The sequence below is a fragment of the Aythya fuligula genome, chromosome 33, assembly GCF_009819795.1.
Source record: "Aythya fuligula isolate bAytFul2 chromosome 33, bAytFul2.pri, whole genome shotgun sequence".
Lineage (NCBI taxonomy): Eukaryota > Metazoa > Chordata > Aves > Anseriformes > Anatidae > Aythya > Aythya fuligula.
In genome coordinates this window covers 121094-132860 of record NC_045591.1, presented here as the reverse complement: position 1 = coordinate 132860, position 11767 = coordinate 121094, and the positions used below count along the sequence as shown (strand labels likewise).

At 48.1% G+C, this 11767-nt stretch overlaps 1 protein-coding gene across 4 annotated transcripts; it reads left to right on the top strand.

Moving 5' to 3' along the window:
- The first annotated feature begins 828 nt into the window (after window positions 1–828).
- Window positions 829–9837, top strand: LOC116500274 (C-type lectin domain family 2 member A-like). Of its 4 annotated transcripts, XM_032205221.1 has the most exons (8): window positions 829–1183; window positions 1723–1784; window positions 3604–3831; window positions 4276–4329; window positions 4750–4842; window positions 5220–5395; window positions 5507–5610; window positions 8794–9837. In XM_032205221.1, exons 3-8 carry the CDS (start codon window positions 3807–3809, stop codon window positions 8933–8935), a joined length of 594 nt encoding a protein of 197 aa, XP_032061112.1. In that variant the 5' UTR covers window positions 829–1183; window positions 1723–1784; window positions 3604–3806; the 3' UTR covers window positions 8936–9837. The 4 variants fall into 4 exon arrangements, with proteins under 4 accessions (XP_032061112.1, XP_032061113.1, XP_032061114.1 ...); XM_032205222.1 differs by lacking the exon at window positions 1723–1784; XM_032205220.1 differs by lacking the exon at window positions 829–1183 and having other exon boundaries at window positions 1325–1784.
- Window positions 9838–11767: the final 1930 nt, after the last annotated feature.

Genomic DNA, 11767 nt, shown 5'->3' with positions numbered 1-11767 from the left:
TTGTCTGAGCTGGCTTGCAAAGAGTTGCACGCAAAGTGGGGGCCATGGTAATGTGGCTTTGACTCACCTCTTCCTGGGGCAAAACTGAAGTTTTTGAGGATGTTTGAGGTCTGGTTTGCCACTCAAAATATCCTCTTGTCCCCTCAAAATAGGATTATCTTTTTGTTTGCTTGTTTGTTTTCTTGTGGGTACAGAGGGCAAAGGGGAGATGGGGTGAGGAGGACTCCCAGGAGATCAAGATAATTTTTCCCCTTTCGGATGTGCAAGCACATGGCTGGGGGCTCAGAAAGGGGAACCTGTTTCCAACTGTTGTGGGTTTACGTGGCAAGGTTTCAGTAGCAGGACTCCACGTCCCAAAGGACATTGAACCCCATATGATGCAGCCGAGTCTCTGCACATTTGGGGAGCCTGAAGGACCCTGCCAGGAGCACGAGGGATGGATCCGATGGGGAAAAGTGTGCTGGGGGAGGGAGAATGAAACCATCTGGGCAGCAAAGCATTAAATGACCATAATTTCTACAATACTGGGCAAGATGATTAAGGCATTTTGTGGAAACTCAGTGGGAAGGAGGCAGAGCAAGCAGCCTTGTGCATTTGTGTGCCCTTCGTTAACCATTGCTTTCCCTTCAGATATTCAAAGAATCAATCATCCAGGTGGGAAAAGACCCCCAAAAGGGAGACCCAGCCGTTCCCCTACCTCCGATGTCACCCACTAAACCGTGTCCCCAAGCACCACATCCAACCTTTCCTTTTTATGGAAAAAAAAGGAGCGGCCGTGTGATACAGCCGAGTCTGCGCACATTTGGGGAACCTGAAAGACCCTGCCAAGATCACGAGGGAGGGAAAAATGCTCGGGGGGGGGAAGGAAGGGAGGATGAAACCACCTGGGTTGCAAGGGTTTATTACTTCCAGCAGGCTGCTGTTGGGCATGATAATTTTAACAGTATGAATATTTAGAGAGCCTTTCTTATTTACGAAAATATTTTCATTTGATTCTGCAGAGCTATAAATAAATGGGAGGCTGCTGCTATGAGCAGCAGAAAGATACTTGGAAGAAAATACCAACTTCCTGGCACACATTTTCTGCCCGTTATCTGACTGTCCAGCCCGGATGCAGCTGTGTTTTTCTCTGTCTTCTTTCATCTTTCCCTGCGACAGAGAGGCAACAGCAGTGCCAAATAATGTAAGTAACCTTTTTTTAATTATTATTTTTATTTTTATTCCTGATGCTGGTGGGGGCAGAGCATAGTTGTTTTGTTTCCATGACTCAGAGGCAGCTAGGAATGCGCCACGCTGTCTGCTTTTTATTCTCTACGCAGACACTGCAGAGTCTTTGTGTCTTTTTCTGTAGGAGTTTCATGGAGCAGAAAAAAAAAATCAAAAAAAAACAGGTTTTGCATTTTTTAGCAACAGGGCTCTGTGGCAATGCCATGTATCGGCATGGGTTGAAAAGCCTCCAGCTGGTCCGTAGAGGGTCAAAAAGCCCTGAGTCAAAGAGCCAGGGAGCTGAAATTGAGTTTACAGATAACTGCATGTACTGACCTTCCCTCGGACCAAGCGGTGAGCTATAGGGATGTGAGCTGTGCGAGGTTTGGGCAAAGGATGCCTGAGCCTAATTCCAGGGATTTTTTTGAGCTAAAAACAAAAGAGGAGATTTAACCTGTGCAGCTGCAGAGTGACCAGCTGGAGTTATTTATTAAACCACCATTTGCTTGCCACCAGCTAATTAACTTCAATGGCGGTGAGGGGAAGAGAGTGCCTGCAGAATGTGCTGGAGGATGCAGGTAAGCTATGATTTGGGCACAGGGCTGCTGCTGCTGGGTGGATTTGGCTTATCGGAGCTGTTTTGTTGAGCTTACGGGGCAAGATTTGGGGAGCAGGGGGTGCCCACAAAGGAGCAGCAATGACAAAGCATTAGGGACCAACCTCAACCCCATTTCCCCATGCTTCCCATGGGGAGCAGGTAGAAGAGGGTGGATGGGGCGGAATTTAGTTTTGTTTTGCTTTTAATCCTCCCTGCTGCAGTCTGTTCTTAGCAGGCAATAAATTAGCAGGCAATAAATTACAATCTGTCTATACTGAGGCTGTTCTGGCTGTGTCATCGGGATCCCTTCTCCTTTTCTCAACCCTTGAGCTTTCTTTTCATCCTATTTTCTCCTCCAGCTCTTTGGGGATGGGGAGCAGGAGCAGCCCGATGGAGCCGAGCTGCCCACCAGCACCAAACAACCAGGCATAGGGTTTCTGTGTTTCTGTCCTTTTTTTTTTTTTTTGCTTGGACAAAGAGCCTTTGTTTTCATTGCCAGCATGTTTGCTGAGGCTGCTGCTGGATCAGGCAGTAAATTCTCTTCCCACTGGAGCCATGAAACTGAGACAAAAGTTTGCTCCTACGGATTTCAACATGCTATCTGATGTGAAAACAGCCTTTATTGCCTTTTTTCTTTTTTTTTTTTTCTTTTTTTTCCTCCCAAACACACCAAGCTGTAGTCTGGGGCAGGAGCAGTTTGACTTCTGGGGATGAGTTGGTGCTGAGGAGGGTGGCAACGAGCTGCTGTAAAGCAGCAAAGCTCTGCCCAGGTCCAACTTTATGCAAAATGGAGCAATTTAAAAACTGTACTGGGTCTGGCTGGGATGTTAACTTTCCCGGCAGCAGCCCGTACAGTGCCGTACTCTGTACTTGTAGCTGGAACAGCAGTGTTACCACACCAGTGTTGTGTCTAGTGCTGAGCAGTGCTGGCACAGCATCGGGACTTTCTCTAACCGTCCTAGGGGGTGGGCAAAAAGGTGAGGAGAGAAACATCACCAGGGCAGCTGACCTAAACCAACCAAAGGGATATTCCATACCGTGTGATGTCACACTCAGCAATAAAAGGTAGAAACAGGAAGAGGAGAGGAGGGGTGGGCTCTTGTTGGGAAAACGTCGGCCCTCCTCTCGAACACCGGCTGCGTGCGTTGAGGCCTTGATTCAAGGACTTGGTCAATCATCGCTCATTTGTGGGAAGTAGAGAATAATTTCTTTCCTCTGCACTTTCATATAGCCTTCATTTATTTTGTTTGTTTTCCTCCCTTCTTTTTATTTTTTCCTTTTCCCCTCTCTTTTCCCCTTTCCCTTTTTATTTCCCCTTAGTTAAATTGTTTAGTTCGTGGTAGTCTTTATTTAATTGTTATTATTATTTCCCTTTAATTAAATTACCCTTATATCAACCCGTGAGTTGTTCTTTGCTTTACTTCTCCCCCTCCTCATCTAAAAGAAGGGGAGTGAGAGAGCGGTTGTGGGGTTTAGCTGCCCAGCACGGTAAAACCACCACAAAAACAAAACCAGAAAAACTAAGACCTTTTTATGCTTTGCTTGGGAAATAAAGGGCCAGGCTGGTTTTGTCTGGGAAATTCTTGTGAAACAAAGCAGAAAAAAACAGCTGCATGGTCTGGATTTCCCAGTGTTTTACCTGTTTACACAGAATAATCATCTGGGCTTTGTTCAGCGCACCTGGACGCTCTTCCTTTAAAGAGACTGAGCTCTTTTTGAGATGGAAATGATTCAGTGGCAATAGCTTCATCTGTGGTTTTCTTGTTTTATTGTTAATTTTTCTTTTTATTTATTTTCAGTTGTGAGCTGGGACATTTTCTGCAGCCTGTGGGACTGAACAAAGCTTGGAGTGAATATAAACAGCAAGAAATGAGGATGTTTAACCACGGGCTTTAAGAAAATGGTGCGTCCGGGCCTAATATAGCATCTCGGATATTTTTTAGAAGAGCTGGCTGGAGAAACAAACAAACAAAAAAAAACAGTAAAAAAAGGGACTTTGAGGATGTCAGAAGCCCTTCCTGATGCAGGTAAATAACCCCCGTGCTCTTTTCTTAATGGTCTTAAGGGCTGCCCTGCCTGCGATGGGTGGTTTGGATTTTAGGGTTATGTTGCTATAGTGTGTTCTTCTGGTGGGCTGTCAAGTGGAGTGGGGGCTGGAGCCAAAAAACGTTGAAGAAATGGGGAAGTTATCAAGTCAGCACTTCCCCATGGCAAACAGAAGGTGCAGAATGGTTTCCTGGCTCAGAAGCAATGCGCTCGAGCTCTCCTTCAAAGCCGGAAGGTGGAAACCATGCATCCACCCCCGTCTGCTTTCCATCTCCCCCAAAATAAGGGGGTGAGCTGCTGCTGCAGCCCTTGGGCTGGCCCTAATGGGTACAGAGGGGTGTGTGGGGCCTGATCCTGCTCACGGGGCCAGGCAGAAGGCAGAGGGGCTCCTCCAAGTTCTTACCAGCCCCTTGGCTTTGTTATAGGTGAGGACCCCACTGCTGTGATGATGTCCCCACGCCAAGGAGCAACAGAGACGAGTAAGCACCAGTCCTGTTTTTGGGATGCCATGGTGCTGCTGGAGGTCATGGCAGGGCTTAGAGCTACATGGGCATAATTTAATTTAATTAAAATAGCTGGGGAGAAGAGCGTAAGGACGGGAAAGCTGTGAGAGGTATGGAACGGCCTGAGCTGTGGGTGTGGGTGCAATGCTCATATCCGAGCTTGAAGGGGATGGAAGTGATGCAATGAGCTCAGGCAGCCCTAAAATTCCTCAGAAGGCCTCTGAACTGAGCCTTTTCCCCCGGATAGGATAGGATATGTACTTTCTGGGTGTATTTTCAGGTGCTGGAGGGAATAGGGGGGCAGTGGGCAGCTCAGGGGGCTCTTGGAGGTACTTGTACCCCGTGTTTGTTGACCGTGCCTCTCCTCTGTGCTCCGTTGCTTTGTTCTCCCTCCAGCTTTTAGCCTCAAGTGCCTTAAGGACAAACTGTTCCCCATCGGGGTCACCGTGCTCGTGACAGCGTTGCTGATCACCGTCATTGCCCTGGCGGGTAAGAGGATGGAGATGGCCCTACCAGAATCCTCTCCTCCCCTTTGGAAAACCCAGCGGTGAGGATAGGGCAGGGGCTGGGCATGGGATGCCACAGGAAAACCTGGACGGGGGCAAAATTTGTCCCTAAAGGGGCCAAAACCACCTCAAAACACTCTGCTCCAGGAGGAAGCTGCAGAAAGACCTTTATGGAGAGGAAGGAGGTGTTTATTTCAGGCCCGAGCAGCTTCTGGAACTGAAAATGAATATTTTGAACAGAAAGGTGAAAACTACAAAAATAAAATGAGAAGTGGAAATGAACACGTTTTTTACGGGATTAGATCTCACAAATCATCACCACCGATTAAAATAAGCAGATTTCCTTCTGCTTATTTCCAGCCAGGAAATGTCCATCCTGCCCCTCTCCCATCCTTCCCACCTGCTCAGGAAAGGGCATCGGGTTCAGGGAGAAATGCTTCTACTTTGTGGATGTCGAGGCCAACTGGAACAAGAGCCAGAGCTTCTGCCTCTCCCAAGGAGCCCAGCTGGCCACCATTGACAGCCAGGAGGACTTGGTTAAGTGAGGGGTTTGCCGGATGATGGGGTGGCTTTTTGGGAAGCAGCTGTGGGGTTCCTTGGAGGGTGTAAGATAAAGATGGGCACAACATTTCTTCTTTGCTTTCCAGAGCTTCCTATTGCGTTACGGACGTGCCTTGCACTTCTGGATTGGTCTGCATCGAGAGGGATCCGACCCCTGGAGATGGTGCAATGGGTCTCTCTTCAACAACCTGTACGTCCTGGCTGCTTTTCCTCACATTTTTTAATGGGCTGGGAGCAATTAACCACCCCTTCTTCTAATGCTTGGTCCTTGGTGTTACATATGGAGTGGTAATTCATGTCGAAAAAATGGTTGATATTATTAAAGAAGGGGTATATATGAGAGTGTGGCCATGGGGGTTGGAAAGCCCCATGGTTAAGATAACATTAGACTCTTAACGATGGAATCAATCATGAGGAATATAAAAGAGTTTAGAGGGAACAAAGAAGGGTGATTCAGGAGACTCCATGCAGTCTCAGGTTTCTTGTTCTCCAGCTGGTCTCTTGTTCTCCAACCATTAAGGCAGGGATGTTTCTGGGTGTTTGCTGCTGATATATGCAAAGTTGTCTGACCAATGAAAAGTTGTTTTGAAAAGAACTGCTGTGGGGAGAAGGGTATAAGAGGGGAGCCTGCCCTCAAGATAAAAAAGAAGGCAGCAAGATGAAGTTACATCAATAAAGAAGCAGGAAAAGAAGTGAAGAGGAACAGGCTGGCAGAATGGAGACCAGGATGGGAACAGGCACATTGATTGCCTCATGAAGATGGGTTCGGCCAGACTTAGCAAAGTGCTCAGAGAAGCTTGTACTGAAAGTCGCTGGAAATAGGTGCACAGGAGCTAGGAAGAAGCTCGAGCTGAGAGAAGCGGACCTGTGCACACAACTGCCTCTCACTGGTAAGCAGTTGTGCATTATGGGGAATCATACATCCTTAGGAACAAAGTCCTGGTAACCTTACAGCTTATTCTTCTTCTTAACAATAGGACAGTTTATGAGCCTGAAATAGGGGACCAAATTGAGGTCAAGGTGTGGGACTCTGCAACTAAAAACGACAAGGTTGCAGTGGGATTGCTCGGCACCTGGCGAGCAGTCTCTGAGGCCTTAAAGAGCCCTGTGGGGCCACAGTCAGAGATGTGTGGTTTACCAGACAGTGAGGGAGCTGTGGGCTCTTTTACTGATCCGACTGCTACGCCATGGGCCCCTCTGCTGCTACAGCCGTCAAAGGCTTTTGCTGTTACGCCCCCTGGTGACCTGGACGTGCCTTTTGATCCAGGCCTCATTGGCCTTGAAAAGGAGATGGATATGCTTTTCTTCAGTCCGGGAAGAATGGGATACATAAGGCCTGAAGACCGAGTTGCTTGACAACTTAAAGCGAGACATATTGTTCAAAAGGAATGGAAAATGGAGACTTGTTTGTAATCAAGAAAAGGAATGGAAGATTGAGACTGTTAAGTCATGGATCTTAAAGGATTGTTTGTTACCTTTCCTGATTGTACGTATGTATAGGCATACTCGGGTTTAGTATGTAAAAGCGATGTTCTGTATATTTAGAATGTTTGATGTTCATGTGTGCGTGTTGGTGGAGCGTAGACTCCCCGCACACCCAGCCCTGTTTACTTGCCTTTTATAGTTTTTATACCTTTTATAGCTTTTATACTTTTTATAGCTTTTATAATTATTACTAAATTCAGATTGAGTTGAGACTTCATTTATAATACTAATGTTATAAATGAAGTCTCAACTCAATCTGAATTTTGTAATATTTATACTTATAAATGGTATAAAAGGCAATTAAACAGTGCTGGTTGTGCGGGGAGTCTACGCTCCATCAACACATACCCGCGAACATCAAACATTCTAAATATAAAGAACATGTCTTTTACATACTAAATCTGAGTACAGCTATACATATGTGCAATCAGAAAAGGTAACAAACAATCCTTTAAGATCCATGACTTAACAGTCTCAATCTTCCATTCCTTTTCTTGATTACAAACAAGTCTCCATTTTTCATTCCTTTTCAACAATATGTCTCGCTTTAAGTTGTCAGGCAACTCGGTCTTCAGTCCTTATGTATCCCGTTCTTCCCGGATCGAAGAAAAGCATATCCATCTCCCTTTTCAAGGCCAATGAGGCCTGGGACAAAAGCCACGTCCAGGTCAGCAGGGGGCGTAACAGCAAAAGCCTTTGACGGCTGTAGCAGGAGAGGGGCCGATGGCGTAGCAGTCAGATCAGTAAACGAGCCCGCAGCCCCCTCACTGTCTGGTAAACCACACATCTCTGACTGTGGTCCCACATGGCTCTTTAAGGCCTCAGAGATTGCTCACCAGGTGCCCAGCAATCCCACTGCAACCTTGTCGTTTTTAGTTGCAGAGTCCCACACCTTGACCTCAATTTGGTTCCATATTTCAGGCTCATAAACTGTCCGATTGTTAAGAAGGAGAATAAGCTGTAAGGTTACCAGGACAGTCTTTGTTCCTAAGGACGTATGATTCCCCATAATGCGTAGCTGCTCACCAGCGAGGGGCAGTTGTGTGCACAGGTCCGCTTCTCTCAGCTCGAGCTTCTTCCTAGCTCCAGTGTGCCTATTTCCAGCGACTTTCAGTACAAGCTTCTCTGAGTGATTTGCTGAGTTTGGCCGAACCTATCTTCATGAGGCAATCAATGTGCCTGTTCCCGTCCTGGTCTCCATTCTGCCAGCCTGCTCCTTTTCACTCCTTCTTTCTGCTTCTTTATTGATGACATAACTTCATCACATCCTGTTGCCTTTTTTTTTTTTTTTTTTTTCTTTTTTTTTTTTATCTTGAGAGCTGGCTCCCCTCTTATACCCTTCTCTCCACAGCAGTTCTTTACAAAACATCTTTTCAATGGTCAGACAACTTTGCATATAACAACAGCAAACACCCAGAAACATCCCTGCCTTAATGGTTGGAGAACAAGAGACCAGCTGGAGAACAAGAAACCAGAGACTGCATGGAGTCTCCTGAATCACCCTTCTTTGTTCCCTCTAAACTCTTTTATATTCCTGATGGCCTCATCGTTAAGAGTCTAATGTTATCTCAACCATGGGGCTTTCCAACCCCCATGGCCACACTCCCAAATCTCCCCCTTCTTTATTAATATCAACCATTTTCTCGACACGAATTACCATTCCATATATAACACTGGGAAGCAGCTTGTGGATGCAGAGGGCATCCCTGGATGAACCCATATGGGATTAATCAACCAAAAATATTCCTCCCTTCATGGAAGGGGGCAGACTTAGCTTTGCAGAGGGGTCATTGTCCGCTGGAAAGGATTTGTCCTCCTCCTTCCAGCACCTCTTGCTTATGTGGGAGATGCTCAGCCCCTTGACTTCTCCTTCTGCTACTCTGTGCAGGTTCGATATCCGGGGCAATGGCCAATGTGCCTACATCAACAGTGATGGGGTCAGCAGCGACTGGTGCTCCCAGCTGAAGTATTCGGTCTGCAGCCACCCCCTGCAGAGCCCCAGGGGAGCGTGGAGGGGAGTAGAGCCCTGAGCTGCCCCCTTCAGCATCCTCCTGCATCCTGGAGTCTCTTCCGAATTTACACCATGAAGATGATGAAGAGAAAGCTGCTACCATTAAACCCCCTTGTGTAGGGTTCCTGACGGTACTTTATTTAAAGAAATAAGTATTAATTTATTTTAACTTCAGCTTGCAGAAGTAGAAACTCCTCGAAGCAACAGCGTGGAGTTCTGGGATCAAAGGATCCTTCAACCACTCGTGTCTTTGAAGCAGTTGCAGAGAGACTTGGGAATATCCAAAAGGTTTGGAAAAAAACATTTGTCCAGCACTCTGAATATTGAGGGCTTGATGCCCTTGTTTGTGGGATTCAGATGTAGGAGGAGAAAGGGAAAGTGGAGGAAAGAAGCAGAGCTGGGAGAAGCCACCAGCCTCGAAGCTCTGGAGCTGCTTTTTGGCATCCCGGTGCTGTGTCCCATCCCGTTTGTGCCTTGTCGTGGCTCCCTCAGTTGAAGCTGTGCTTAAATCTTAGTGGCCTCTTTCTGGCAAATCCAATGCAACGGCGTGCTGCACAAGTGGGAGCGGAGCTGCCCCTTCAATATCGCCGCACAGGCATTCGCCTTCCTTTCCCCCATCACCTGCAGCCTGGGGAGCACCGTAAGCAAGATTTTAGTCAGCACAACAGAAAGTGCTTGGATGCTGCTTCCAGCAGCAACATTTCATCTCTTCAGATGGTTGTTTAGCCCCCCAAAAAACTTTAACCAAGTCAGCCGTTCAGCTTGGAGTGTAGCACCCTGTTTTCCTCCTGTTTCTCCAGAGAAAGCAATTTTCCAGCTTTTGCCCCACAAAAAGAAAAAAAAAAAAAAAAAAAAAATCCACTCGTTTCTCCTCCCCATACACCCTCTGCTTTGTCTAATAAAAATTTATCTCTCCCAAAAGCTCTATTTTTTTTTGGGGGGATATCAAAGTCCATGTGGCTACAGAAGGACCCCAGCTGCAAAATATCCCAGACTGGGGCATCTCCTTTTTAACCAGTTGAAATTTCCCTGCCTGAAATTACAGGGAAAATACGTAGGAAAAACGCTTTGATCACTTCTTCCTCTCCTTGCCGAGCAGCTGGGGGCTGTGGGCCCACATTGAGCAAATTTCATTTGCTCCCCACCAGCTCTGGAAGGATTCTGGGGGGAGTTTGCTGTCAAGGAAGTGGGGTGAGCAACCCAAATTTCTCCTGGGATGGGGTTTTTGCACGGGGCTCAGGAACAACTCACCAATCATCCTGCAAAGGGGATCCATCCATCCACGTCCACTCCTCGCCCTGAGTCGGCATGGTGCTGAGCCCCGTCCAGCTCCCCGTTGTTTCTTTTCTCATGGCCCCAGTGAAGTTCTAGGGGAGGAGGAGGCAGACCCCATCTCCCTGTTTTTCCCCCCCTCTCTCTCCCTTTTCCCCCCTTCTCCCCCATTTTCCCCCTCTCCCCATTTTCCCCTCCTCCCCATATTTCCCCCCACCCTTTTTCACCCCTCCCCTTTTTTCCCCCACTCTCCCTCTTTTTCCCACCTTATCCCCCTTTCCCCCTTATCCTCTTTTTCTCCCCCTTTTCTTCCCCCCTTCTCTCCCTTTTCTTCCCCCTCCCTCTTTTTCCCCCCTCTTCACCTCCTTTTCTTCCCCTTCTCCTCTTTTTACCCCCCTCCATCCCTCTTTTCTCCCCCTCCTATTATTATTGTATTATTTTATTATTATTATTTCCCCCCTCTTTATTATTATTTATTTTCCCCCGACATCCAATTGTCTCTGCAACTTGGGCAGGCAGCATCAGCTGGAAAAAAAATCCGATTGCAGTCGTGATGCTTTCTCTTTGGTCCTTTACCTTCTCCTCCACGCTTTTGGGCATCGCCAGCTCTGCCCTCCTGTCCTTGCAGTCACGTCCTGCCTCTTCCCAGGACAGGGTTTTTGCAGAAACCCAGTAGCATTTGGTGGCAAAGGGCTGCCAGCCCGCAGGGCAGAGCCAGCAGCCCTCGGCACCTGGGGCAGGGGTTGGGGACGTGAGCTGGGTAAGGGGCGAAGCTGGGAGACCCCTCCCCAGGACCCTCCCAAGCTTTTCTCAACCCCCTGTTTTGTTTTGTTTTGTTTTTTAGGAGAAAAATCTTTATGAGAACTGGGGGGAAAGCTGGGGTTGGAGGGATAGGAGCAGAGGTTGAAGGTACAAAGAGGGGTGCATGGAGAGGGGAAGGATAAAGGTGACAACACGGAGGGAAAGCAGCAGGATGGGGAGTCCAGGGGGGCTTTCCCTTGCTGTTGGGCCCCGTTTTCTGCGTGGAGGGGGCCCAAAGCAAGCCAACACCCCCGTAACAGCGTGGGCTACCTGGTGCCTGGTGGCTCTCGGCCTCGCACAGCCGCTCTCTGAGCCCCAGCTGGAAGTAGTTCAGGGAGCAGTTGGAGCTGGGGGTGTCCTTGCCCAGGCAGGATTCCCAGGAGCATGAGCCAGTGGGATTGAGGCTGTTTCCATCTGAAATTGGGGGGTGGGATGGGTTTGACCCCAGGATGCAAGCAGTGGGGTGAAACCCTCGTGCGGAGCCACCCTCGGCGTGGGATGGAGCAAGGTGCTGCCAGAGGGAGCAGGGATTTGTGGCAGCACAGGCGTCAAACCCACAAAACAAACAAACAATAAAAACAGCCTGGTGGGTCCAGGGGATGTTCTCCAAATATAGGTGAAATACGGAGCTGCCATGGCTTTTTGGGGGGGGATTTGATTTGTTTTCCCCCCCCACCCTGACACCCCGCCACTCACCATGTCGCTGCAGCAGCCACACCACGATGCCCGCCAGGACGGCGGCCCCAACCCATCCGGTTCCCAGTATCACCCAGTACCA

Excerpts from the sequence above, each read along its gene's own strand:
- LOC116500274 (XM_032205222.1), top strand. The coding sequence starts at position 3,807 with ATGTCAGAAGCCCTTCCTGATGCAG. Across the intron at positions 3,832-4,275 it reads AGAAGCCCTTCCTGATGCAG|GTGAGGACCCCACTGCTGTG; the intron begins GTAAATAACCCC and ends GCTTTGTTATAG. Across the intron at positions 4,843-5,219 it reads CACCGTCATTGCCCTGGCGG|CCAGGAAATGTCCATCCTGC; the intron begins GTAAGAGGATGG and ends GCTTATTTCCAG.